The 27,907-nt window shown below is 39.5% G+C and overlaps 2 protein-coding genes across 2 annotated transcripts in view; both read right to left on the reverse strand.

The window, feature by feature from the left end:
• Positions 1-3,586: 3,586 nt before the first annotated feature.
• Positions 3,587-9,939, reverse strand: icmt (isoprenylcysteine carboxyl methyltransferase). The gene is made up of 5 exons (XM_084721987.1): positions 9,714-9,939; positions 7,496-7,584; positions 6,986-7,155; positions 5,508-5,725; positions 3,587-3,794 (listed from the first exon to the last, which is right to left on the reverse strand). The coding sequence occupies exons 1-5, from the start codon at positions 9,930-9,932 to the stop codon at positions 3,615-3,617; spliced, it is 876 nt and encodes a 291-aa protein (XP_084578113.1). The 5' UTR covers positions 9,933-9,939; the 3' UTR covers positions 3,587-3,614.
• A 2,092-nt stretch (positions 9,940-12,031) lies between these two features.
• The window catches only part of rtel1 (regulator of telomere elongation helicase 1), a 35,351-nt gene continuing 19,475 nt past the window's right edge, over positions 12,032-27,907 (reverse strand). Inside the window, exons 21-33 of the mRNA XM_084721988.1 lie at positions 27,825-27,902; positions 24,299-24,445; positions 23,997-24,112; positions 22,322-22,445; positions 21,290-21,461; positions 21,011-21,168; positions 20,637-20,732; positions 19,048-19,258; positions 18,682-18,819; positions 17,963-18,094; positions 14,831-15,019; positions 13,136-13,255; positions 12,032-12,481 (exon numbers count right to left, since the gene is read on the reverse strand). Of these exons, the coding sequence (XP_084578114.1) occupies positions 12,411-12,481; positions 13,136-13,255; positions 14,831-15,019; positions 17,963-18,094; positions 18,682-18,819; positions 19,048-19,258; positions 20,637-20,732; positions 21,011-21,168; positions 21,290-21,461; positions 22,322-22,445; positions 23,997-24,112; positions 24,299-24,445; positions 27,825-27,902 (1,752 nt within the window). The 3' untranslated portion in view covers positions 12,032-12,410. The remainder of the gene's footprint in view (positions 12,482-13,135; positions 13,256-14,830; positions 15,020-17,962; positions 18,095-18,681; positions 18,820-19,047; positions 19,259-20,636; positions 20,733-21,010; positions 21,169-21,289; positions 21,462-22,321; positions 22,446-23,996; positions 24,113-24,298; positions 24,446-27,824; positions 27,903-27,907) is intronic.

A 27,907-nucleotide genomic window follows, 5' to 3' on the forward strand; every position in this document is an offset into this window, starting at 1 on the left:
CAAAGGGCCAAGACTGCAAGTTTTCGCTCCAAACCAACCAAGAGCACACCTGACTCCACTAATCAGCTGTTTGAAGACTGAAATCAGTTGATTAAATGAGTCGAGTCTGGTGTGCTCCGGGTTGGTAGGAACAAAAACCCACAGCCAGATGGCCCTTCATGGAATAGTTTGGACATGCCGGGTGTAGGGATAAATAGCAATTAGCAGGCTCTATATTTTAGCATAGACTGTGAACCATGATAAACTGTAGCATAAAGAATTATTTTAGTGGCAAGTTTGCAGGTATGAAGCTTAAGTTATCAAAAAGTATGTGCTATGCAAAGTAACCTCAGGTCAGTGCCGTGCCGCTTTTAGCCCATAAGTGTTTGCAGTGACCACAAAATGTAGTTGTTTTCTTCTCATTTTGGTGTTTATGTTGATTATTTGTTTGTACAGGAATTGACCAACTGGACAATCTTTCAAGGTGAAGATGTATTCCTAAACATTCTGAATAAGATTCCTTCTCTTAAACACTTCAAGTTAAGTTTTTACTGTTTAAAAATTGTCAGGGTAACTTTGATTTTTTTTTTTTTTTTTATTTGACTGAATTCTTCACTGTTTAGTCTCACAATGAGATCTGGGTTTGTGAGTGGATAGCAGCACTGTGAAGCCACTCACACAGATCAAACGTTCAGCCTCTCAAAACCTTTGTTGGTTTCATACACAAAGTGAGTCTGACAGACGAACAAAAAACAAAAAGACAACAATGAACTGATGCTGTTGAAAAAAAACAGGACATAATATATAGCAACACAACTGATGACTTACAGATTACACAACAGCAAAAAAGAAAAATGAAGGAGGCTACAACACAGGAAGTGATGCCAACACTTCTTTTCCAGACAAATTATAATTTATGCATTTATTTAATTTTGTTTCATTTGTTAATTTTTCTGAGGACCCTCTTGAAAACTAGATGGTGCATCTCAAGGGGTTTATCCTCTTACTAAATTCCGACACGTTTTTTGAAACACTGCTCTGACACAACCTTTAATCATCCATCAGGCCTCATGCCCCTGTGTACACAAACACATCTCAGTGAAATGACAGAGAAACAGAACAAGGAACAGTCACTTTATGTGGCTTCATAGCATGACAAAGTTTAGTGACTTAAGTGTTTTAGCCTGAGTGCAATAAGGAAGTGGCTATCAGGATTAGGCATAAATCAGGCCACTGTTAACCTTAAATTAGCCTGTAAGTGATAGAGCTTCCTCTCTAACTACATTTAAACAGTCTGAAAAACCTGATAGAAACTTGTACTTTGTTTACACATTATAGTCATTCTATTACAGTTAAATAATGATTCTGTGGATGTGGATAAAATCTTTCAGAAAAATGTTTTCAACTGTGTGGATGTACTGTTTCAGCCTGCATCCAAGAGCCGAGGATATAGACACATGTTGATTATCCTGCACATTTCACACTCTTGTAACACACAGATCTAAGACCTGCAGCAATACAGCGGGAGCTACTAAAATTATTATTTTAACCCAGCTCGCCTCATGTCCAGGGATGGGTCGGGATACTAGAGTGGACCTGTGAAGAGATCCACCAGCTGAATGACTGAGAACACTGTTGGTTTATCTACTCACCCTCATGCCGACTGAATCTTGAATTTATTTTGTTGGTCTACAAAACAATGCTGGAGTTTCACAGGAAAACACTGGTGCAGAATCTCCCAAACAATGGAAGTGAATGGTGACCAGAAGGGCTGTCACTTTTTCAAAAAATGAAGGTTGAACGAATTTAAAATGGCCCATAATTCCCGTAAATAAACCCCCTTGCAAAAAACAAAAAAAACAAAACAAAAACACCCGCTCCACTTAAACACCACAACCTCATTATTTTAACTTTACAGTCTGTCTAACATCACATTCCTCTCATTCTTCTAGCAATCAAATGTTTTTTTTTTTACAGCTGCATTAACTTATTGGTTTCTTTTTCTGTCACTTCTACCTTGATCTCAATAAAAATAAAGTTTAACAAAAAAATGTGTCACACTTAATTCATAGTGAAACTTAGTCTCAAAGTGCTATAGTACACGTAACAGTGAACACACAGTAGGATGAAAAGCCTCCCTGAATAGAAAATGTACAAATGATCGACAACAGGAGGGAGCTCCTACAACTTTGAAATAAAAACATAGCAAGGTAAAACATAGAACCAACAGTCAAGCCAAATGGCCTGTCTTAATTTCTGATATTATGTGCCAGAAACACAACTGTATCAACTTGATCGAGATCAAGTGCAGCTCTCTTTTTATTTACAATATTACCTGCCGACGAGAACACGCGCTCAGAGCGCACAGACATTCCTGGCACACACAGGTATTTACGGGCCAGCTTTGAGAGTTGGGTACCTGTGGTCAGTAGGGCATGCAATAGGTCAACATGATAGTGAATTCTTAGAGCACCCTCTGTTGGATCACATGGCAAACTACGTCAAATTGTCCGATGCACCTATAGAGACCGAAGCCAACACTAGTAACAAGTAATTACAGCTCGAACATGAACTTTTCACCTCATGTTTGAATGAATGTCTGAAACTCAAATAAAAAGTGACAGCCCTAGTGACCAGTTTTCAAATGTAAAAAACAATTGGACATAAACACATAAAATGCCTTCAAACTGTTCATCTAGTGTAATCCAAGTCTCCTGAAGTCCCAACATGCTGTTTGCACACAGTTCAAACTGTGTGTGTGTGTGTGTGTGTGTGTGTGTGTATGTGGCTCCAAGCAAAAGATCTACAGTAAAGATTCAGGCTAAAAACATGGTGTAAATAACTTTTTTTAGTCAATCTGACATGTAGGGACTTTAGGAGACTTGGATTACACCAGACGAGCAGTACAGAGGGATTTCATGTTTTTATGTTTGAAAACTGGTCACCATTCACTTCCATTGTTTGGGAGAATCTGCAACACTGTTTTCCAGTGAAACTCCAGCAGTGTTTTGTGGACTAAAAAACATAAACCTGACCTTCAATCTGCTTGAGGGTGAGTAGATAATGACTGAATTTTCATTTTTGGGTGGAATATCCCTTTAAGCACTTGTTAGGCTTTGAAATATGAATAGTTAATTTAGATTCAACTAGGGATAGTGGTGGAAACATCTTGGAAACATTGATAATTTTATCATTAAAGAAAAAAACACAGTGAACCAGTAGAATTTCTATGAAACTCAAACTTCAGAGAATGGTCCTTTAACTCTCTGCTGCTGTCTGATACCAAAGGGCCCAGTGCAGTGTCATCCTTCAACACACATCATCAGTAAAAACACTAAACATGGTCAAAGCATGCAAACAAAAACACAACTGAAACACATGGAGTTGCTATGGCTGGAAAAAATGGAGTACAGTTGAGGTTGTCTGGTCTTAAACTGGATTTTGGAAGTTGGGAGAAAAACAGCAGCACTGCTGCTGTCCCAGCTGTCACGGTCTCTGTCTGGGAGCTACAGGCTCTCAGCCAGCTGCACGGTTTCCCTCTGGAGGGCAGCTGCCACGGCAGACACCACACACCCACCAGGTCTGACCTGCATTAGTGCTTTAAGTCTGTTACATCCAACATCCCGTTCTAGGATCTAGTTAACACGGATGCCTGAGATGAAGGGCAGCCCGGTGGGAACCTTCTTCTTGTACTCAACATAGTCCTCGGCAAAGAAATGGATGAGGGAGAGCTCCTCCTCTTCGATCCGCTCTCGGAAGAACCGCCAGCTGGCTATCGTGTAGCCCAATATACACACTGGGTTACACAGCATGACCTGCAAAATACAACAACACAGAGCATGTGGTAAACCAAAGAGCAGCAAACCATTACTAAGATCACCTCCTCTGCCAAGTGGTAAAAGTCTGAGCACCAACACTGTCTGAACATATTTACTCTGATTTTGATCAGATCTCCACCAAATTTCAGCATCAAGTTGGTCTGTGGCCCTCCAAGCAGATTACGATTCAATCACATTAGAATTAGTGAATAAATAACCTTCTCAAATCCAAGTACCAAGACTGATGTCTTTACGTTTTCTCCAAAAGTGCTCCTCATTACTGCCAGATCTTATTATATTATAAGTTAATGTACCAGAGGGAACACGATCTCATGTGATCATGTGATTTCATGTGATGTCAGAGGGTTGCAGATGTAAACAGACAGGTTGACATGGTGCATCTGATTGCTGCAGTAAGGCTTTGTAGTGAGAAAAAACATAAAGGCAGAAGTTAAGTAAGTCTGAATGAAAAAAATGTTTGGGGAGACACGTCAACTTCAGTCAGAACAGGAGGAGAGTTTGAGTGAACTAACATGCTGCTAGCTAACGTTAGCCTGAAGGGTTTTTTAGGGATTAGGATTTTAGAGGGTCCTGTGGACAGAAGTGGCAGCGTTTCCACCATGATAACTGCAAAGTATGTCAAAAATAAATCATCCAAATAAAAATATCCTCCTGCTTCTTTTTAACTGGCTACTGTACGACTCACTGTACATCAGCCTGTATTTATGTAAACGCAGACTTGTTTCAGGGAGAATCTGACCTGCTGGCAGGCGTTCATGACAACATACAAACAGCCCATCTTCTCTGTGATGGTATGTAGACCATATAGAGGCATTAAGGCAGACAAACAAAATCTGTCTCAAGCCACAACTGTTAAATTCTCCATTTTCCTTTCATTTATTTGCATCCACAGCTTATGGAGACTGAAGAAGACGAGCCACCATCAAAATTTAGAGGGAAGTCACAGACATAGGCTATGATGTACATTTTAGCTGTCGAAATATTCAAAATTTTTGAAATTCGGTATACAGGCTACATATTTTTACAGTTGGTGAATCTAATAATCATTTTACAATGTATAAAAAATAGTTGAGACAACTCAAAATTTGAAAGCAATGCACTGCAACAGATGTTTGACTTCTGAGCCCAACTCAAACTCTTAATTTTTGACATAACCTGAAAAAGTTTTGATGACTTTCATTCATTTCAGTGTATGTCATTATTTTGGTGCATAGAAATGAAATGGTTTTAATGGAAAATATTAAAATGTTAACCATCATTCACTTCTACTTCTAATGTTTCTTTAAATTCATTTTTTTGAGTTTCTAAAACTCAAACATTTAAAAGAAAAAAGTAAATTATCTATTAAAGGATTAGTAGTTTACAGTAGTTTAAAAATTAAGAATGTGAGTTGGATTTTTTGAGTTTTTTCATCTTTTTTTCATTTTTACATTGTAGACCTATGATAAATAAAAATTAAACTGCAAAAAAGAAAACAGGGAGCCACTGCAGAAGAGCTCCGGAGCCGCGGGGTACAAACCCCTGCATTAACGTATTAAATTGAGACTAGTTTCATAACCAGTTAAACTCTGGCAGGATTGATTAATATCATAAATAAATGACTTATGTGATGTGAAATTGTACATTCAAATATTCTACAGCCATACTATAAAGAGAATGAATTGGATAGTAGGCGCTGTGTTAGCTCACCTGTGTTCCTGTGCTCCAGTAGAACCAGCCTACATAGGAGGGGTGTCTGAAGTAGGAGTAGACCCCGCTGGTGACCAGCACATGGCTCTGGGCCTTCTCATTCTGGACAATGTGGTTGAAGTTGGAGCCGGCCGTCAACATGGCCGCCTTACGCAGGCCCTCGCCACACAACACCATGAGCAGACCCACAAAACTCAACCAGTTCAGCTGCTTCAGCTCTGAGAGAGAGAACATGCTGGTAAAACACTGGTGGATACATGAGAAGTCTAATAATGTGCAGATCCTGCATATGTCACACCAACTGCAGACATCATGTCTGAGGACCCCAGAGGGGTATTTCATCAACAAGGATTAACCAAAAGCCTGTCTTATTTTGATAAGTCTGGCTAATTTAAGTGAGAAATCTGTTCCATGACTGTGGCTTATAGTAACCATGGTAACTCACACCACTGAACTAGCCTGCTCCTTGGCAGGTTAACTGTGGGTGCTTCTCATTCTGTAAATTCATCTCCTCCACTCACTTCTTCTCCTCGTGTCTTAGCTCCACACAGTGAAGACATGAGAGAGAGATGCTAGGAAGAGATGCAAGGACAGAGGAGACAAAGCTGCAGGTTGAAAAATCCTCCGTTCCTTTTAGCGGCAGTATGAAGCCATGACAGTTACTGATGACGAGCTGATAACAGCTGTATCAACTGACTGGTACCAATGTCCACTGAAACAACACCTGACAGCATTCAGTTAGATCTGTAAACTGTTGAAAATGGGTAATTATTAGAAATATTCTTTCTGATGTTATTTATGTCATTTAATATTCCTTTTATATCTTTAAATTTATACAGGCTACATGCTACACACACTCACACACTGACCCGCTCTGCTAGGATTGGGTGTTTGGACAAACATATCTTCCATCAACAACGGGTTGAATCCATCGCTGGTTGGTCTTATTGGCCGATTTTTGTGGTGATATCTGTCATTTTATTTTGCTAATATAATGGCCTGCAGAGTGACAGCTGCTGCGCCACGCCACAGGACACACCCACTCAGCAGGACCATGGTGAAGAGTGAGCGGTAAACAGCCTGCAGACTCAGACTCTTAACACTGTTTTCACACTGTGAAGGAAGGATTTAATTTGACCAAAACACAGTTGGTGATTGTTGGAAGAGTGGATAGAATAACAAAGACGTTTTAGATAAGTTTTACATGTTGTTCTGTCGAAATTGAATGAAGTGTGTTTTATAAGGAGTTACTGAGCCAATTAAGCTTTAAGCTGTAAAAGAGAGAAACTTAAATTCAAAAGGTGAACGTCTTTATTTCTCTGTTTAAAAAGGAAAATAGATGAGAAAGTATTTGATTTCGTGACACTTTGAACCACATGTTACCTGAGAGGTTACAGTAATATACTAGAACCTTTTATGTGCCAACAGTTCTGAGTGGACTGAGTCAATAGTGATGATGAGACCGATGGCAGACCAACCTGGAACTGTCAGCTTCTCCACCGTGAACTCCACCCATGATGAGACAGCAGCCAGAGTGTACTCCACACTGTGGTTGAGCAGGAACGAGTCCAGCGACAGGCTCCGAGGGTTGATGATGGCTGTCACCAGGTACTCAGAGTAATGGAAGAACGACAGGGAGCACATGTACCTGCAGAGAGGCACCATTACTACACACATACAGCTTCAGCAAGGATTACAAAACACGTTGCTGTCAGCCTGATTTTTACAGCTCAACAATTCATTTAGGCGTCATCACATATGTACATCATTTATATTTTAGTTAAATTTATTCACTGTGATTCAGTATACAAAAAAACAAAAAGACTGAAGAATATTGTGGGTTGGGTACAGTTCAACACATGGTCATAAAGGTTTAACTTTAAAATGTCATTAAAAGAAAAATGAAACACATGGGTAGCATGACGTTACTTTAATGAATAAACCCATCAAACTAAATGATCTGTGACGTCTGAACATCATCTACATACCAGCCAAAATGTGTCCAGGTGGTCTCAGAGAAGCTTATAATTAAGCCACAGCCAAAAGTAACTCCCAGAAAACAGGCTCTCACAGCAACCTAGAGGGACGTTCAGACACTCAGGTTATCACAGACATTTTTACTCAAAGATTAATGAAATGTTTATTTTCATATCTTGTGTCATAATTTCATATTCAAATGTATTGTTTGATTAAAAATGTATTGTTCTTTATGCAAGGCTTCTTTTGATGAAAAGTGTAACAAGCCACATGACCAGAGTTTAGTCAGGGGCACACCTGTTGCAATATGGGCAGGAGCAATACAGCTGCAGAGAGCGCCAACATGGTTACAGAGAAAAAACATCAGGCCCCAAAATAACTATACTATATTCTGCATGGTCCAAGAGGTACACACAGTAAATTGTCATTTTGTACTTAGATTTTGTTTCATATCTGTGTGCAATATTTGCTTAAGTGCATCTGCATGTACAATCCAGTGCATTTTCTGTTGAGATCTGTCTATCATCAGATATTAGCATGAGACACTATTGTTGGGTCTGTCTGATACTGGTCGATTGTTTCAGACAGTGGTTCAAAGCCCCCCTACTTTTATTTAAGGAGAGCTGAGATGCATGGCCATTATTTCATTTGACCAGTGTAGTTTCATCCCAGGTCAAACAGCCAGTTTCACCATGTTGCTATTTCACAACAGCAAGTTTGAACAGGCTACACCATGGAATCCTTATCTGGGAATGATCCAAAAAACTCATGCCTATTATCTGGAATTTTAATTTTAAGTTTTAGGTTATGTATTATCAGCTGATTAAAAACACATACCTAGGAAGACATTCAGCTCAGTGGAGTACACTCTTGAAGAGAAAAACTTTTCCTGTGGCTGTGCAGTCAGTGCTCATGGTAAATGCAGTCACTTAAAGTAAGACAGTGCTGCTATATTCACAGAAAAAGCAGAGTTCTCAGTTTTCTTCCTGGACCAGTGATGTCTGAGTGATGTCACTGACTGCAAGAAGAACTACAGGCTGTTTTTGCAAGATGCTGAATTGTAGCCCCTATATTGTGGTACCTCTTGCGTTGTCAGATCCTTGCCAATATACAGACATGGTCTTCATGAGCAGGAGAACTCAGCTTTCTCTGTCAATATAACTGCAGTCGATTGCTTCAGTCAACAGCATTTAACATCAAACTGGCTGAATTTTGCCTTCAAGTTTGGTTGCTTTTTCCACCACCTTCAAAACAATCATTTAGAGCAGTCATTCCCAAAGTCTGGGTCGTGACCCACAGGTGGGCCACCCAGTACATAAAGACTATGGGAGAAACTGCAGAATCTAAGTTTACATATCTGCAGTACAGCTATATTAAAGAAATTAAAATGTGTTTAAATGTTCATTTTCTTCTTAAGTAAAAGCTGAATTATATTTTATTTTTTTGGCAAAGATTTATCCTTTCAACTAAAGAAGACAAGTAAATTATCTCAACTAGGTCAGCAAAAATGAGGAATAATACGGAATAGTAGTAGTTTATTTTAGTAAATAAGTAAGTAAGCTGACTTGAAATTTTGAGTTGTCTCAGACCTTTGTTAGGCTGTTTGTCTTGATGAAAGAAAGTAAAAATAATGAGATGGTCTGTTAACTCTCAAAATGTTCAGGAATGTTAATTTATGCACAAATGAACTATTTTGTTAAGGCCTGTTGTGAACTGGATCGCGTTTTTTTGTCCCTAGGAAAAAAAAGTTTGGGACGCAGTGATTTGCAGCTATCCAACTCTAAAACCTCACCTACATTTTAGTCAGTGGTGACAGGATTGTTTAGTGCACAGAAAGCAGAGCAGTTTTCAGGACTGGTTCCCATTATGCGTCCCTCTACTGAGACTCTTATCAGGGTTGTTTGTAAAATTAAAGCAGGGAGTTAGCACTGCAGCTTTACCTGGATTAGCCTTCTATCCTGAGCATGTCAACAGCACCTGTCTCCCTCATCTTTAGCTAATTAGATTAGCTAACTAACAGAAATAGGTAGCTAATGCTAATGTTAGCTAGCTCGAGGATTTAGTTAGCGACAACAGAAGCATAACATTTAAGTTTCAGTGACCAACTAAGTTATGGCAGACTCCGCAAATCAACTTGTGTTAAATACATTCCTGCTGGACTGCAGTAAAACTCAAGTCCGGGTTCCACGAGCCCAGAAGTTGGCTAACTCACCTCACACCAGAGCTTACCTTGTACAGAGGTCCTCTGTAGATGATGAGCAAGAGGCCGTTGACAACTGCAATGTGGATACAAATGGCTATTTTCCCGGGAGTCTCCGTGAGATAATCAAAGACCCAGTCAAGATGTCCAAACCAGGTTCTGATCAATGGGATTACAACTACGCTGAGTCCTAAAATAAATGCGTTTATACTTACTCTTCCTTCTAGCACCAACTTACTGCCTGCCATGATGGAAGTACCGTGTTAAAAGAACTCTCGCGATACTTCAAATGGCAACCGTCTGACGTAGCTTTCATATTTTGCTCAACGCCTTATAATATGAAGATCATATTATGTACACACATGTAGATATGTATGTACACACAAACACACATATATGTATATGTATGTATGTATATATGTATATTTGTATATGTATATCTTTATCTTTGATTGTTCTCTCATTTATTACCTACTGTCATTTTACAATGGAGCGCTCTGGTCAAAGTTTTCCACACCATTGTGACAATAAACATCTTGAATCTTGAATTATACAGGGTTCTGATTCTGCCAAGTATAATAGCTACGAGAGAATATATGGGTGGGAGGAAGGTCCCTTCTCTGTAACTCTCCCTTAGGGTTCTTCCAGTTTTTCCCTGATAAAAGTTTTTTTTTTTGGCAGGGGGGCTTTTCCTCACTCTTTCAAGGGTCTACAGCAGTCTTTTACAAAGTCTGGGTCGGGACCCACAGGTAGGTCACAAGAGATTTTATTTGAGTCCACAAATAAATAAAGGACTATGCAAGAAATTATGCAAATATAAGATTTAAAAGAGCCTTTTAATTCTGCCTAAATGCACTTATTTTGTAAGAAGTAGGCTAAGATGTCCTATCTTGTTTTCCAGATGAGAGGAAATAAAAACAATAAGATGGCCTATTCAAATACATGTATTTCTCATTCAGACAGTATTTAATATGTGTATACATTTTTTTATACTCAAGATAATATGAGGTGTTGTGGAAATGGCACTTTTAATGGTCAGGAATGTTCATTTATGCACAAATGAAGTCCCACGACTTATTGATAAGGCCTGTTTTAAATTAGATCGTGATGGTTTGTCATTTTTAAAAAGTGGGTCCCCAGAAAAAAAAGTTTGTGTAACACTGGTCTACAGGACAGGGTGTGTCACACTCTGCACACTAAAGCCCCCTGAGGAAAAGTGTGATTTGTGATATTATATTATGGGTTATACAAATAAATTTGACTTGATTTGACTGACACTCAGCATATAAACAACTCAGTGGATTTCTAACAAATCAGACTCAGCAAACTTCACTGACTGACGGCAGGGGCTTGTGGTGTATGTGACAGGATGATCTCTAGTTAAATTGTCCTTCAGCTTTAATTCAAAGAGAATTTTTTGCCCTGGGATCCCCAAGTGCAGAGGCTCTCCATTTTTTCTCTACCAAGGACCACCTTAGAGCACGGTTTCCCAAACTTTTTTCCCTGAGGACCCACTTTTTAAAAATGTCAGACCATCTTGACCCAAATCATAACAGGCCTTATCAATAAATCTTGAGACAAGTTAATTTGTGCATGAATGAACTTTCCTGACCATTTTTAATGCAATTTCTTCATCATGTTAAATTCTTTATGATTGAGAGATAAATGCATTTAGTCCGAGTTAACAGGTCATCTCTTTTTATCTCCTCTCATCAGGAAAACAAACTTTAAAAAAAAGTTCAAAAGTCAACTTACTGTAATAAATTTTTGAGATTTGAGCTCCACTAAATCTCTGAATTCATCTTTTTGAAATAAACTAAAAAAACCTTTGCAGACCTATAATCTTTTCAGCTTTAGAAATTGTTCATAGTGAGCTTAAATGGTTTTAAATGAAAATGAAAATTATGAAGCATTATTCACTTTCACTTCAATTTGTTTATTCAGTCATTTTTGAAAATGCCTACACTGCAGAAAAGCGCCAGCTAATTTATTTATTTATTTTGCATGGTTGCTGTGATTCAGAATTTGTTTAGAAACTTTGGAAAGCATTTATAAAACCTAGAATGACTGCTGACTCCTAACTCCTTCCTGGCTGGTACGGGCCACAAGTTGTCTGCCAGGCTAAAAGCAAGGCTTATCTATTAGCAGTGTTAGGGAGTAACTTGTTACATGTAATCAAATTGCAAAATAAATGTTATATTATTTATAAAAATATGTAGCCAGCATCATACTTAATGTTAAGTTAGCGTTTAGCAGCAGGCATACTAGGTAGGACGCCCAGAGTACACAGAATTCCATGAAAAGACTCACATTGTTCAGCTGTTACAGAAGAAACTCAAGACATATGTAGCTTTCATGAATTTCATTTATTAGCTAAAAATACATTACAACATCTCATTTCTCCATATTACATTTTCACTTTCCCTGAAATTAAATAAATACAGAATAGGCATAATTTACATTACAGAGCCCTTACTGTCCTTGTGCCTAGTGTCATCTTGAATGTGTCACTTTCTCTCTAGACAAAGAAAAAAAAATGTGTTGTGGGTACTGTTGTTGTCTCTTGAGTGTGTGTCCAAGAACCATAGATGATAAATACTGATGAGTCCAGCACCATTTCTGGTTAATTAATTATGCATTAGACAGTCTGTCCCAGTCCTCAGTGTTCAGTGTTCAGACAGTTATGGACTTTAAAATACAGGAACAGTGTTCCTGTAACTGACATTCTACTTTCTTTGGCTGCTTGAGAAAAAACTGGAAATCTTGCTTTGGGTCTTCAAAGTAGGTGACGATGAATCTGAAAAGAATATGCAAAGTTTAGGTGTTAGATGTTGGATTTAATATTCACATGATACACTGTTTATTTGTTTCATAAATTATAACACTATTGTTAGGTTGTTAGAAAATGTGAGAACAAGAAACTTTTGTCCCCCACTAATAATGTAAAACCCTGTGGTACACAACAATGCAGGCTGATACATGTCTTTAAAAGGATACCAGCAATATTCTATTTTTTTCCTCACAACAAATGTCCTGAAAAGACCCAAACCAACATCACTGACAAGTATAGGGTGTGTATCATCCTCTGTGTCACAGAAGGTGGGTCACTAATGAGAAGGTTGGTGGTTTAATCCCAGCTTCTCCAGTCCATTCACTTCCTTTGTTTTGGAGATTCTGCAACACTGTTTTCCTGTGAAACTCCAGCAGTGTTTTGTGGACTAAAAAACTAAACCTGACATCCAATCAGCATGAGGGTGAGCAGATAATAACTGAATTTTCATTTTTAGGTGAACTATCTCTTTAAGGGTCTCATGTCAGATCTGAAGGCTCTGATCTGAAGAGTCCAAATTATTTCAGTGACCTCTAGAGGAAGATACAAAAAGCATTAGGCAACATCTAAAAAATACAAACACGTTTCTATCATGCTATAATACACAAGGTTGTTCTTTACCATGTCTTTGCTGTTCTTGATTGACAGCAGAAACATCAGCAGAGACCGGCTGTCCTCCCAAAGCATCCAACATCTGTTTGTACTGCCTTTTATGGTGAGGGCGAATGAACATGCCAAACCCTAAAGAAAAGAAAGATGAAAGATAAAATGAATAGTGGGAACCACAGACTAATAGGTGTCGCCTGGACTGGACATCTGGGGGCTGTAGCTGCAAAGATTTTTTTTATTTAGCCCTAAATCATTCTCCCTCCCCTGCAACCCCCCCCCCCCCCCCCCCCCCAAAGAGGGACAGAGAGGGACAGAGAGGGAAAAAGAGGAACGGAGAGGGAAAGAGAGGAACGGAGAGGGACAGAGATGGACAGAGAGGAACAGAGAGGGAAAGAGAGAGACAGGGAGGGACAGGGAGGGATGGAGAGGGACAGAGAGGAATGGAGAAGGACAGAGAGGGATGGAGAGGGACAGAGGGAGCATGTGAATATGGACAGAAGTGATGTATTGACATGATATCAAAACTTGTGTTACTGTACAGTTCTGTGTTTTATGGAGCCAGTGAAAAGAACTACACTGCAGACTGGAATCTCTGTTATGACTGACTGACTGAAAGTAGTTTTTCAGGGGAGCTCGTGTCCTTAGGTGAGTTGAGGTCCCCTGAAAGACTACCTTGAGATATTCAGAAAGAGCCCTAAAACATCATCATCATTTTTAAGTTGTTTTTTAGTTTCTGTATTTTAAGGTTGCTGGGATAAGTAATAATAGTGTAATCTATCAATGTTGTGTGTTTATTCTCTTATCATATTCCAATGTAAATGTCAAATGTCTCAGTGGGTTCATTTTGATTCACAGCATTATTCACAAAGATCAGATGCTGATGTTGATGTTTGATCAGTGTTCAGCTTAATTATTTTTATCATGTGATATGTGATTCTCGAATGGGTAAATATGGGAGGCATGTCCCCCTGCTGATTTTGTGAATAAAAAATATATTTTATTAATTTTTTAGCTCTGATTATTCTTTGATTTTGAAACAGTTGCCTTATGTTGTAGTCATAGCCACTGTGAAAAGCATAAAATGTTACTGATAGTTAATATTATCTGTGGTATTAAAAGTAGAATTTTTTCTACAGTAACCACACAACTGACCGCGCTGCCACACACTTCCATGTGACGTGCAGGGAAACACAGCTCCCCTGAAAGACAGTGTGTAATTCAAACCCTGGCTGTGGGTCACATATTGTCAGTACCTATTTAACATGAATAAACTAGAAACTAAGCTCCACTGTAGACCAGTTTAATTTCACATGGATTTAGTGTAAATGTACTATTTGAAATGGAACCACTGTGTACAAAACATAGACTGGCCTATATGTTGCATTAGAAAGGATATTTTGTTAGTTTCATTCAAGTTGATTTCATGCTTTTGCAGAGGGCAGAAAAGACGAGCAATACTACTAAGTAATACTGTGAATTACTATGATTTACTAGCATAATTCATAATTAATTTGGAAATGATTAAGACATGTACTTTGAATGTAAAATAAGATGTCAGAGTGTGCAGAAAAGCATCAAAACAGATCCTATTTATCAAAGGTTTTCCCTCAGGGAGGATCTCCCAGACTGTCCAACAGAGTCCAGGAAACGCTTCTGACCACACACATATACACTGACAAATATATGCAGTGGTCTGAAAGAACTTACTGACTAGAAGGTTGAAGTCCTCATCTCTCTCTGTGAATAAGCTCACCACTATGGTCACCAGGTTTTCATAGTTGTCTGTCTTCTTGTAGCTGTGAATGGCCTGAAAGAGCTGAGCTGATTTTTCTGCTCCGAGGGCTTTTTTCACATCAGCCAGGAAGGTCACGTGGACTTCACTCTTTGGAGCAGAACCTGATTAACATGAGAAGAAAGTAGTCAACTTGTTTTCATGCTTAATAACCAGCCATACAACACACAGAAAACAGTTGTTGCGGTACGCTCACACCAAAAACTACATTATTCTTAAACCAAAGTGCGCTTCTACACACCTTCTTACAAGTTGAGGAGTTGGTAATAATAGGATTTTGATATTATGCCCAAGGGCTACCTGGTTGATCCTGCTAGTAGCATATATAGTGGTGGAAAAAAGTTTTCAGACACCCCATGCATTTGTGAAATATTTCATTAAGAATCACTCTTAGGTCTTCAAGTGCAATTTCTTTTAGTACAGACACAGCCAAAATACTAAACAAATTCTAAAAAAGCCATTAAAAACTTAAAATTGATTGGTTCCATAAAAATACATAAGAAATTTTGAGTATTGGGTCATTTTGGTACCAGTGATCCACTAATGAAGGTCGTGCTTTTTATTAAAAGACACAATTTTCGTTGCTGTGCTTCGTGTCTATATAAAGCCAGCACATTTGAAAGTTCTTCAGAGACAAAAATGGCTAAAACAAGGAACCTAACGCAGGAAACACGCCTGAAGATACAGATTCTCAGCCAGGAAGGGTACAGCTGCCACCAGATAGCCAGGAAGTGCAGATGTAGTCCTTCAGCAGTTGGATACACTCTGCAGAAATACAGGCAAACCAACATCTTGGAAGACAAACCAAGATCTGGGCGTCCAAGGGTTTCTTCAGCAAGAAATGACCGCATCCTGATCCGCATGTGCAGGGAAAACTGCTGAATGACATGACAGGAGCTTCAGCAGCAGTGGTCAAACCAAACTAGTGTCCAGTGTTCCACCCACACTGTACGTGGCCGACTTTTAGATCATGGCTTAAGGTCCTACAAGGCTGTCAAGAAGCCCCTGATCAATGAGAGACAGAGGTTAGCCTGGTGTCGTTGGGCCCAAGCACGCAAGAACTGGACAGCCAGGAACTGGAAGAAGATTCTGTGGTCAGATGAGTCCAGTCTCCAGCTTTATCTTCCCCCTGCTAATGTGAGGGTACGCAGAAGGCCAGGTGAAGCATTATCTCCAGCATGTACAGTACCTACTGTCGAGCATGGTGGAGGCAGTATCATGATTTGGGGATGCATACGTGCTGCTGGTGTTGGTCATCTCACTGTCTGTGATGACACATTGAACTGTGCCAAGTATTGTGCCATTCTTGAAACCCACATGCTCCCTTCTGCACTGTTCCGTCGAGATCAAAACTGGATGTTTCAACAAGATAATGCCCCTTACCACACATCCAGGGCCAGTAGAACTTGGCTGCAGGAGCACAGTATCCAGGTCTGAGAGTGGCCAGCTCAATCTCTGAACATGAGCCCCATTGAAAATCTGTGGTGGATTATCAAAAGTTCTGTTTCAAAGCGTACACCAAAGAATTTAGAAGAATTAAAAGCAGCAATTCGAGAAGAATGGGACAAGATTACCCCTCAACAGTGTGAAAGGCTCGTGGGGAACATGCCAGCCAGGATTAGAGCTCTACTGCGTGCTAATGGCAGGACTACTAAATATTAATTTGATGATGTGATGGTTTATTTATTGTTTTGTTCAGTTTTGAACACATTCTCTGTTACTTGTTGACTTTGATACTGACAATGTTGAGAACTGACATATTGAAACTATCAAGAATTTTGTTTTGTTAACAACAAATAAACAAAAAAAAAAAAAAAAATTGTATTTGTTTGTGTCTGTCTAATGCAGCCACACCTTTTGAAACACAAAAAAAGATTTTTCAACAAATATTTCATTATAATATTTGAGATTGTGTAAAATTTTAAGGGTGTCTGAAAACTTTTTTCCACCACTGTACTTGTCTCAAAGATTAAGCCATGCAAGTCTAAGTACACACGGCCGGTACAGTGAAACTATGAATGGCTCATTAAATCAGTTATGGTAAGCAGAAGAGTAATTGCGAAAAGATGCAGGTGAATTCAATGATTAATATTCTGAAAGAATTTTGAACCTAGACAAAGACATTTTCAAAATAACTGCAAAAATGTAAACTTTTTTGTTACAGCTCCACCTTGAGGTCAATGAGTGTCATTACTGTTGCCTGAGCAGTGGGTGGAATTTGCAACTCAGCTGCCAGTTTGGTTAGATTTTGTGACACAATTTTACTACACAAACACTTCTAGTGGTGGCAGAGGAGAAGGAGAAAGAGGAGGAGGAGGAGAAGAACGAGATGAACAAAAAGAAGGAGTAAAAAGAAGAAGTGGGAGAAGAAGAAGAAGGGTAGGAGACGATGGAGAAGGTGAAGAAGAAGAAGAAGCAGGAGAAGAAGAAGGTGAAGAAGGAGAGGAAGAAAAAGGAGGAGGGGGAGAAGTAGAGGGTCAAGAAAAAGGACAAGAAAAAGGAGAAGAAGAAGGTGAAGAAAGAGGATGGAGAAGGAGAAGATGGAAAAGAAGAAGGTGATAAGTGAGGAGGAGAAGATGAAGGAGAGAGTGAAGAAGAAGGAGAAAAAGAAGAGGGAGAATATGGTGAAGAAGGAGAAGAAGAAAAAAGAGAAGGAAAATAAGAAGAAGGTGAAGAAGAAAAAGGAGAAGAAGAAGGAGAAGATTCCTCTCAAATGTATTAAAACTAAAGTAACAAGCCTGTTTTGAAAATGGAAGGAGTAGAAAGTACAGATATTTGTATTAAAATTTAGGGAGTAAAAGTTGAAAGTTGTCAGAAAAATAATTACTCAAAAACTGATACCTGAAAACTCTACTTAGGTTTGGTAACTAAGTATTTGTACTTTGTTACTTCCCACCTCCGGTTAAAATCAAATAGTGGATATCTAAAACTGGTGTTCAAACTAGTCCAAACAACAGAGATATATGGAATGTGAGTTATTATTAGTAATACTAGTATTCTTAGTGCTCAAAGGATTGAGATTGTCTTGTAATGATGTAATGTTGTACCAGTCTGAGGTTCTCTTAGTCCTTGCTGGGTTAGGTGCTGTCCTCCTTTGTTGAGCTGCTGTGTATTGAGCTGACTGCAGGTAGACGTCCCACTGGAGGATGTCAGAGCCACAGCTGTCTGTCTGTCCGAAGCTTCAAGAACACAAAACAGAACAGGAATAGGTTCATCTGTTCTGCTTTGAACCACAAAGACCAAGCAGAGAGAAACAGTAGGATCAGTCGGAACAGTGAGACAGTCTCAAAACTACTGACCAGGAAAAATTAAAAAAAAGGAAGAAAAAGGCTAAATGCTAAAATTCTGTAAAAGAGTAAGACTCAGTAAAGTCAGTTGGTCAGCAGGCTCAAAAAGCCTAAAAAAGTTATCCATCTAAGCTAGCTAACATTAGCCACCACAAGCCACTGGTCATATTAGACCAAAAAAGGCTGCAGCAGGAAAATTGTGTGGATTCATTTTAATTTGTAAGACCAAGAATGTGCCATGTCCTCTTTCAAAGATACAGTCAACAATTAATTTTAGACTTTCTGCTTCCAGCCTGAGAATTGTCTGCTCTTTTCTGTTTTACACCACTGCAAGCTAAATAATATTATTATTTAATATGTATGTTGCTTGGACAAAAAAAGCAATCTGACAGGGATTTAGTTCAGAAATTTCCATCAAATCCAGTGTTACATCATCAGACACATTTTGAACATATAGAGAAGTGTGCAGTGTTTCATACCGCTGTGCAGCATGAGTGCATTCTTTCTGTCCTTAGCCAGTGAGTGATCAGGTTTGTATCCACAGCCCTGCCCAGTCAGCTCCTGGCATTTCTTATCAAACGTCTTCTTGTGATGTGGCCGAACAAACTGGTACATGCCTGTGAAACAGTGGCTGCATTAGAGATCAACTGATCACAAAGTTAACTTGGAAACACACACAACACTAAACATAAACACACAAATTATCAAGCACAAACACAATCTGTAGATTTTTTTTCAGTTGACAGCTGTGACAAAGAACTCAAATTTACAAGGTAGGTGCTTGTAAATCACAGCGTAAATGTGCAGGTTACATAAGATAGCGTGCTGTTGAGCAGAGAACTTACCCCTGAGCAGACTGTAAGTATTAGCGTCTTCAGTTAAAACAGCCGTCTCAGTCATTAGGACGTCCAGGCTGTCGGTCTTCTTGTAGGTTTGCAGTGCCTGTATGATGCGGTCGAAGTTGACCTGGCTCAGTGACTTCTTCATCTCTGCCAGGAAAGTCTTGGCCCTGCTGGCTTTACCTTCCTCACACACATCCTCTGGCCTGCTTCTCTTCTTCAAAAACAATGCAGAAAAATACACTGTTTATACATGGAAAAACTTTTTATAGAAATAAAATAAAGCAAGACATGATCAAGACTGTAACAGTTTCAACAACCAAAATGCACACAGGTACTGTAAATCAGACAAAACCTCAAATTTAAAAAATATTACATTCAGATGAGGACGAAATTATTGGCCCCCCCAATGAAACTGTCATTTTTTAAAAAGGATTTCCCAAGTGCTGTTAAACAGAGCGAGGAATTTTTAACTCAGCTTTTCCAAACATCCTAGTTTTATTTTGGATGCTTACATTATTTTATTTTGCACACAGAAACAAAATTATTTCACAAAAACCAAGAACTACTCATGGACCTTGGTCTTCAGTTCACCCCACAGATTTTCAATGGGATTCAAGTCAGGTCTTTGAACAGACCAGTCAGTAATGTTCACTTTGGTCTTCTGGAGGTAATTCTTCACCAGGAGCGACGTATGTTTTGTGCTGTTGTTCACGTTGGAAGACAAAGCAACGACCCAGACCCAGTTTGGGTTTTCTTTCAGAATCTTCACATATCCTTCTTTCTTCATGATTCCTTCCACCTTGATGAGATTCCCAGTTCCAGACGCACTGAAGCATCTCCACAGCATAATACTCCCACCACTGTGTTTGACTGTTGGGACGGTGTTCTTTGGGTTATACACCTCTCCCTTCTTTCTCCAAACATGAGCAACATCTCTGTGGTCAAAAAGTTGTAGTCTCATCTCATCTGACCAAAGGACACACTTCCAGTATGCAGAATCTTTCTCCAGGTTGTCCTTAGTATACTCCAGTCTGGCTTGAAGGTGTCTCTTCTGCAGAAGTGAAGTTTTTCTTGGTCTGCAACCTCGCAGTCCATTCCTGTGCAGGGCTCTTGTGATTGTCTTCTTTGAGACTACAATTCCTGACTTGGCTAAGTCATTCACTAGCGTCTTGGCAGTTGTTTTGGGGTCTTTAGACACATCTCTCACTAGTTTTCTTTACAGAGCCTCTGCCAGGCTTGTTCTGTACTGTGTGGCGCTCTTTGAATTTCTTGATGATGCTTCTCACTCCAGTTCTTGACACTTTGAAACTTCCATTGTTTGGGAGATTCTGAAATGCTGTTTTCCTGTGAAACTCCAGCAGTGTTTTGTGGATTAAAAAACTAGACTGAGCTTCAATCAGCATGAAGGTGAGTAGATAATGAGTGAATTTTCATTTTTGGGTGAACTTTCCCTTTAAAGCCCATGCTGGGTGTGGAGCTGTAAGTGCACGTCAGCACTGTGGCTAAACAGATCCGGTGGAGTGTCTGACTGCAGCTGCTGCTTTTAACAACAAAACCAAAAAACAGCAATTGCTCTTTAAAACAATACATACCTCTTCTTGGACCAATTTGATTTTACGTTTGCCTCCCCGCAGTTCATCATCCATCTTCTTGTCATATTGAAGAGACAGTGTGGACAAACGATTTGCCTTCAAAAGAAAATACACAATTAAACAAAATAAATACCTCCTCGCCAATGATTTGACTTCACTATTTTTGTTTTATGGCATCAGTAATGGTTGTACTGACCCACGTCACACATGGGCTCTATACACAGCTAAAAATGGTGTTGTACCAGATATTTATCAGTTAAACAGATTATTGTATTAAGAGACCTTATTTTTCTACAAAGTCTCTTCTGACAAACAAAATCCAGACGTGTCAAAAAGGGAGCGGCCAGACCAGTGTCTCACAGAAAAGAAGCTACCTGCTCTTCTCCCACGACAGCATCGTTGTCCTCTGTACTGCAATGGTCCCCTCGCTCCAGAGCATCCAGCAGGTTCACCGGTCTTCTCTGATTCTCTTGCACTTCACTCTCGTACTCAATACAGATCCTGGCCATCCCAGGAGCCCCGGTGTGTTCATCTGTTCACAAAGCCCAGACAACAGCTTAAAAAAAAAATCAACGAAGGACTGTCATGTCCTCTTGGAATTGTTTAAGGCTTTTAAAGTGCTGTAGAAAGGATGAATCTAGAGCTATACTCACTGAGTCTCCTCCTCTTCAGACTGGGAAGGTGGGTGTCCAGCACCTTTGCCTTCTGGGCGTGGGAGCTTTGGATGGAGGATGAGCAGGAAGTGAAGCCAGAGGACTGAATGTCTGGTAAACATGCCGCCTCACAGCTCTCTGCTACAGTCTTCTTCTTCTCTACCACAGGCCTCTGGCACATTCAAACACAACACAAACACTCAGCTGACATATTCAACTGGAATCAACTTCCATAAGGTTGAAAGTGATGATATCCAGAAAGGACTTTCACCTAATGATGATGATATGATCAATACATTCATAAAATGCAACACATAGTCCTTAACATAAAAACATAATCATGATATTTATGATAAAATCCTAATAAAAGGGAAAATAAAATCCAATCAATCAACCACAAAACACCTCCAAGACTTCTATTAAAGCTTTTTTTTAATGAATGTGGTTTTGATATGCTTTACATTTGGTTAAAAGTTATGTTTCAACAATTTCAGTTCTAAATTTGTTTGTAGAGTATGATCAAATTCAGGTAAGAAAATATTGATGAATACTCAGATTTGTGCTTAAAACATTCTTGCACACAGTTTTACGGTACACACAGAGGCCCACTGACAGTGGCAAGATAGCAAAATTGGTCTAAAAGAAAACAGTAACACATTTCTAGCAGATTGTTTCTTATTTTGCCATTTTATTTCCACTTAACTGTCCATCTTATTTTACTGTTAAATCACAGACTATCTTAATCACGCCAGGGCTCACCACCTATCTCTTTGTTTTTCTCCCTCTGTACAGTTTGTGTCTGATGTGTTGATTTTCTTCATAAGAAGGATCTTTTAAAGTTGCACAAAAAACACAACTCACGTTTTGGATTTATATATATATATATAGGACTAGTTACATTATTAATATAAATCCTTTGGTCCTTTGGTGTCAAACCAAACATCATCAAGTCTTACAAAATCATGGTATGATTACAACAGGAGTCAGTGAAAGAATCTTGGCATTTTTGTGAACTGTGTGAGTAGAATCTACCATTTTCTGTGCAACCCTGAAGAACTGAGAGACGTCACGGACCACATTCCCAAAGCCATCATACAGACGCACATAAGGCCTGACCCACGATGGAAGCTGAGCCTTGGCTTCAGAATTTTTAAACCTGGAACAAAAGTCACATGTTATAGTTGTGTGGATTTGGATAGAAGTTGGTATTTTCATGGCATGGAGAACTGAATGAAAGATGCTATCCAGCTGCATTATGGGAAATATAAACACATATACACAACAGGACTTTGTTGAGGAACATTATCATCAGTACAAAATGTGCTCACAGACTTCCTACACATTTTCCATTTTCAAAATTCCAGACTCAATTTTTCAGACTTCTTGTATTTTTTTTCAGACCATATTTGAAATCTGAGTGCAAACGGCTAGATGTTGATTATGTAAATAAATGGTTTTCAAAATCCAAAATTCAGTTCAGCAGTATTCCAGCTAATGTTAGCTAGTCATTTGAAGGCTAGACTGACCAACTCAAATTCTCTCCACTGAACATTTGGTGCATTTGTGGGAAACAAAATGAGTTGAAAAAAGTTAAATAATGTAATTTTTCATGGCATCTGTGCAGCTTTGTTTTTTAACAACAACGGATGAAGCCATAAAGGTTTGGTTTCCTTACGCAGATAAGATGATCTGTTTACTTCCCTGATAACTTCATTATGGCACAACTCATAAATGTTTAGACATACTTAAGATTTGATTATTTCTGATGCTGTATATATATGCAGTTCAAATATATTGTTGCATTTTTTGGTTGAGTTATAAACACTTGGAGCAGAGCTGTGTTGCAGGCTGTAACGTACTCCCTGCCTTGCTTTCAACAACTAGCTCTCTCTGGCCCCCGCTCTCTCACACAGTGGCTGCCTGCTCACCATGAAAAACACTTCTCTTGTATCTTGTTCTCTTATTTTTTAGAAATTCGGAAAATTATATTTTAGAAAACAGACTAGAGGCAATAGTCTGTATTCTCTTTTCATACTTATCCATACCTGGAAATGACTGAATTAAAATTTCATACTTTTCTTGACTTGGTAGAACTGTGCGGTTATCATCAAGCCTCGACTTTGACAAAATGTGCAGCAGAAGTTTTTTTTTTTTTAAGTTATATTTTTGGGCTTTTCTTGCCTTTATTTGATAGGATAGCTGAAGAGTAGACAGGAAAGGGGGGTGAAGAGAGAGGGGATGACACGCAGCAAAGGGCCACAGGCAGGAGTTGAACCAGCGGCTGCTGCAGAGGACTGACGGCCTCCACACATGGGGCAGACGCTCTACCAACTGAGCTAAACAGCTGCCCCATGCAGCAGAAGTTAACCTTGAAAAATCAAACAGGTGCAGGTGTGGGTGAACAGAGGGGGACGTCTACCATGTATTAATGCACATGCAGCTCTATAGATCAAGAAGTTGATGACTGTGAATATTATGTCACCTTCCCAAAGTGAACAGTTTCACGGGGAAGCACACACAGAGCAGAGCAGCTAGCAAATCAAAGAAAAGAGAAGCCTGGAGCACAACACACACAAAAAGAGTGTCTTCATACTCTTTTCTGCAGCTGCTGACTATATTCAATACTGATAAATATGATGATTCTATTCTGGATTGAGGCCCAAAAATCTATCAAGTGTCTCAGAAACAGTAAAGCTCCATGCCTGACCTCTGGTCACACAGAAAGATGGCTCCATAGTCCTCCCTGTGGCGAATGACTCTCCCAATGGCCTGGTTCACAGCTCGGAAAGCCTGCTGTCTGTACCACTGCTGCCCAGAAAGGTACTGTCCAGACACACACACACACACACAGAGACACACAGAGAAACACAGAGACACACAGACACACACAGACACACACAGACACACACACACACACACAGACACACACACACACACACACACACACACACGATAAGACTAAGGCACTCAAACATCATCAGGCCGGTTCAAAGAAGATTCTTCCCTCACCTTCAGCCCTTGAGTTTTCTTCCGGCTCATCTCATCCAAGAACTGCATCTTGAGGATGACTCGAGGGTCCATCCTGGGAGGGAAAGGGAGGCCGGTGATGATGACACCCCGACCAAAGGTGTCCGCAAAATCCAGACCCTCGCTAGCCTTATATAGGAAGACATTTTTAGAAATGCTGTAAGAGAGCAGTGTTGGGAAATCTGTGACTGACAGTAATACAGGGTGCCATTTGTTGGGTCACAAAGAACCTCAGAGATTTATAACCTGGAAAACTGAACACATTCTGTCTGTCTATGAGTCTCCTCTGCTTTCAGTACTATGGACAGTACCACATTAATACAAGCACCCCCCCAAGTAAACCTTTGGAGTCAAGCTGCAGAAGGCACAGGAACGATGCTGCACCACTCCATGAAGAAATACAGGTAGTTTACAACTGACAAAATCTATTCTTTTAAGTTTTTAAGAATAATCACTTAAGTTAAAGCCCAATCAGTCACAGAGCAGTTTTTGTAGTGTGAGGCATCTGTGAGAGCAGCAGACAGACTGTCAAACAGAGACAGGGAGTGCTCATGTGGACTGATAGCTGTGTAATATTCTCAGGTTCAACTTGATGAAACTCTTCATGAAGTCACTCTAATATGTGACTGTGTGCTCAGGTACAGTTGAGTAATACAGCTGACGTAAACCTGAACAGTGGTTAAATTACCTGAAACCTGTCACATTACAAGCCTCCGTCTGCATGAATCATAGTGCGCTCTGGCTGAATTCAGAGGTTTAGTGCTGTATTTTAATTACCAGTTATTTCACAAATCTTACAGTATAAATACCAACTTACTTCAATATGGGGCTTGCATTATCATATAACATTGAATATTACACAAACTTTATTTAAAGATTTTAATTGTGACAATACTGGATACAAATGAAGTATGTACCAGTCCCAGGCTGGGAGCTCCCTGGTCCTGTTCTGGCAGAATATAGCAAAAAAAAAAGTTCTAGAAGGAAGAATCTAATTGTTAGATTAGCATTTAACCTTTTTTTCTGTTGTGTGTATACCATCACCTATGTGTCACACCACTCCATAACTAACTTTTTCATTCATTCATTCATTTTCTGTAACCGCTTATTCTGTAAGGGTCGCGGGCTTATGGAGCCTATCCCAGCTGACATTGGGTGAGAGGCGGGGTTCACCCTGGACAAGTCGCCAGTTCATCACAGGGCTGACACATAGACAGACAACCACTCACACTCACATTCACACCTACGGGCAATTTAGAGTCACCAGTTAACCTAGCATGCATGTCTTTGGACTGTGGGAGGAAGCCAGAGAACCCGGAGAGAACCCACGCAGACACAGGAACATGCAAACTCCACACAGAAAGGCCCTGACCCAGCAAGCGGCAGTGCTAACCACTGCACCACCGTGCCGCCCCAAAACTAACTTTTTTTTTTAATGGATTAAAAATATTCTTGCAAATGCGATATTTAAAGGGATAGTTCACCCAAAAATGAAAATTCAATCATTACCTACTCAGCCTCATGCCGATTGGCTTTAGTTTTTTAGTGGTTCCAATTGTTGTGGGTCAGGTGTATTTTGCTAATCTGCACAACACTGCTGGAGTTTCACATGAAAACAAGGTTGCAGAATCTCTCAAACAATTGAAGTGAATGGTGACTGGTAAATGGTTTTCAAATGTAAAGAACAACTGGAAAAAACCATAAAATGTCTCCATACTGCTCGTCAGGTGTAGTCCAAGTCTCCTAAAGCCCCAATACTGTTTGCACGTCGTCACACCACACACATCCAGTTCAGACAGTGTGCATGTGAACGTGGCTCCAGGCTAAGAATCTACAGTGAAGATTGAGGATAAAAACATGGTGTAAATAACATTTTGTGGTCATCTTGGCACGTTGGGGCTTTAGGAGAATTGGATTACACCAGACAAGCAGTATGGAGGCATTTTATGTTTTTTGTCAGTTGTTTTCTTACATTTTAAAACTGGTCATCATTCACTTCCACTGTTTGGGAGATTCTGCAACACTGTTTTCCTGTGAAAATCCAGCAGTGTTTTGTGGACTAAAAAACTAAACCCGACCTTCAATCAGCATGAGGGTGAAAATGTCTGGGTCATGGTCAGGATTTTTCACTCAAGGTGAAGTGACGGCTTCAGTTACTCTTCACAGTGATGTGCTGCAGAGTAAGACACAGCAGCATCTGTCCTGACTTTAACTCCAACTCTGCATTTACATTTCAGGTATTAAACTGTGTTTCACACCATGATGGTTACATGTAGTCAGTGGATCACATGCATGTCAAACCACAGAGGGCGACCCATACTGAACACGGGACAACTGTAGTCCATTGCAATCCTACCATCAATGAATCCAAAGTGTCCATAAAGATGTGCCTTCTTCTAGACTTGGGCGGTATTAAGGTAATACAGAAATCCCGACTGCATGATTTTTAATAGCATCAATACCAGATGCTGTATTGTAGCTGATAGCACGTGCCACCAGAGATCAGTCTCTACTGAAGGACAAGGCAGTGCAGCTGAGCTGAGAAACATGTCCTCTAGAGGATAAAGTTAGTGGACTATCTGGTAAAAAAACAGAGGACAAATGCCTCTGCCCTGAGAGTATTTTGGGTTCAGTCCCAATGTTACAGGTAAGCCAGCAAACACCACAGACTACTGACATAGCGAGGTAAGTGTGTAACTTTAGTGAGGGTGAAAGAGGGAGAGTGCCAGAGTCATTTCTGTCTGTGGTGGCAGAGAGTGATGCAATGTTGCGATTGCAACAGTTAAGGCAAATTCAGCCAATACTTGTGAATTCTGTACCACCTTGTAATTTTGTCCAACCACAACTTTTCTGCAACTTTGACCAACAGTTGTAGTTTCCTGCGAGTTCCAGAAATCATAGCAGGTTTCAATGAACTGACTCAATGTTTTATTATTTTTAGTGTTTTATTGTATTATTTTATTTTATCACGGATACTGAAGAGGTTTATCATTATTATTGACATTTATCAACACTGCACTTATATATTATTTTTTATAATTTTGTTTTGGTTTTGAGTTTGAGCTCCAAAAAGATTTTGCTTCTTGTGGAGTACCCTAACAAGTGAACATTTTTTAACATATTTTTTAAACATCATACAAAGCATATTTTGCTCTAATTTTGGTGACCCTGAGCCTTTCTGGTAAGGTTACATATAATACACAAGCTCCCTGGAAGTTGGCTTTGAATTTTAAGGAATTATACAAAAAAGCGATTAAAAGGATAAAAAATTGCTAATTCCTAACTTTTTTTTGGGAGGGGGCAATTTTCATTTGTTATCGCAATTTCTTTGCAAAAAAACCCTAAAAATTTCACATAACTTGTGCAGATTTTTTTTAAATAGCTGCTGTAAAATCAGGCATTTCCCACACTAACTCCTGGAGGGACTGGATGTCTTCTCTGGATATCATGAATATCCATAACACATTTCATGGCCATTTTTTTTTTTTTTTTTACACATGAACCTCACCTTCCCTCGACACACAGCAAAGAAGCTTCCTCCTTTGGATGTTGAATCACTGACTTTGCTGTAATATCCATCTATAACCTGAG

Source organism: Lutjanus erythropterus, chromosome 6 (assembly GCF_056507025.1).
Source record: "Lutjanus erythropterus isolate fLutEry1 chromosome 6, fLutEry1.hap2, whole genome shotgun sequence".
Lineage (NCBI taxonomy): Eukaryota > Metazoa > Chordata > Actinopteri > Lutjaniformes > Lutjanidae > Lutjanus > Lutjanus erythropterus.

Coding starts and splice junctions, on each gene's coding strand:
- icmt (XM_084721987.1), bottom strand. CDS start 9,932: ATGGCAGGCAGTAAGTTGGTGCTAGAAGGAAGAGTAAGTATAAACGCA. Junction 5,726..6,985: donor GGAGAAGCTGACAGTTCCAG/GTTGGTCTGCCA, acceptor TCTCTCTCTCAG/AGCTGAAGCAGCTGAACTGG. Junction 3,795..5,507: donor ACTGGAGCACAGGAACACAG/GTGAGCTAACAC, acceptor TGTATTTTGCAG/GTCATGCTGTGTAACCCAGT.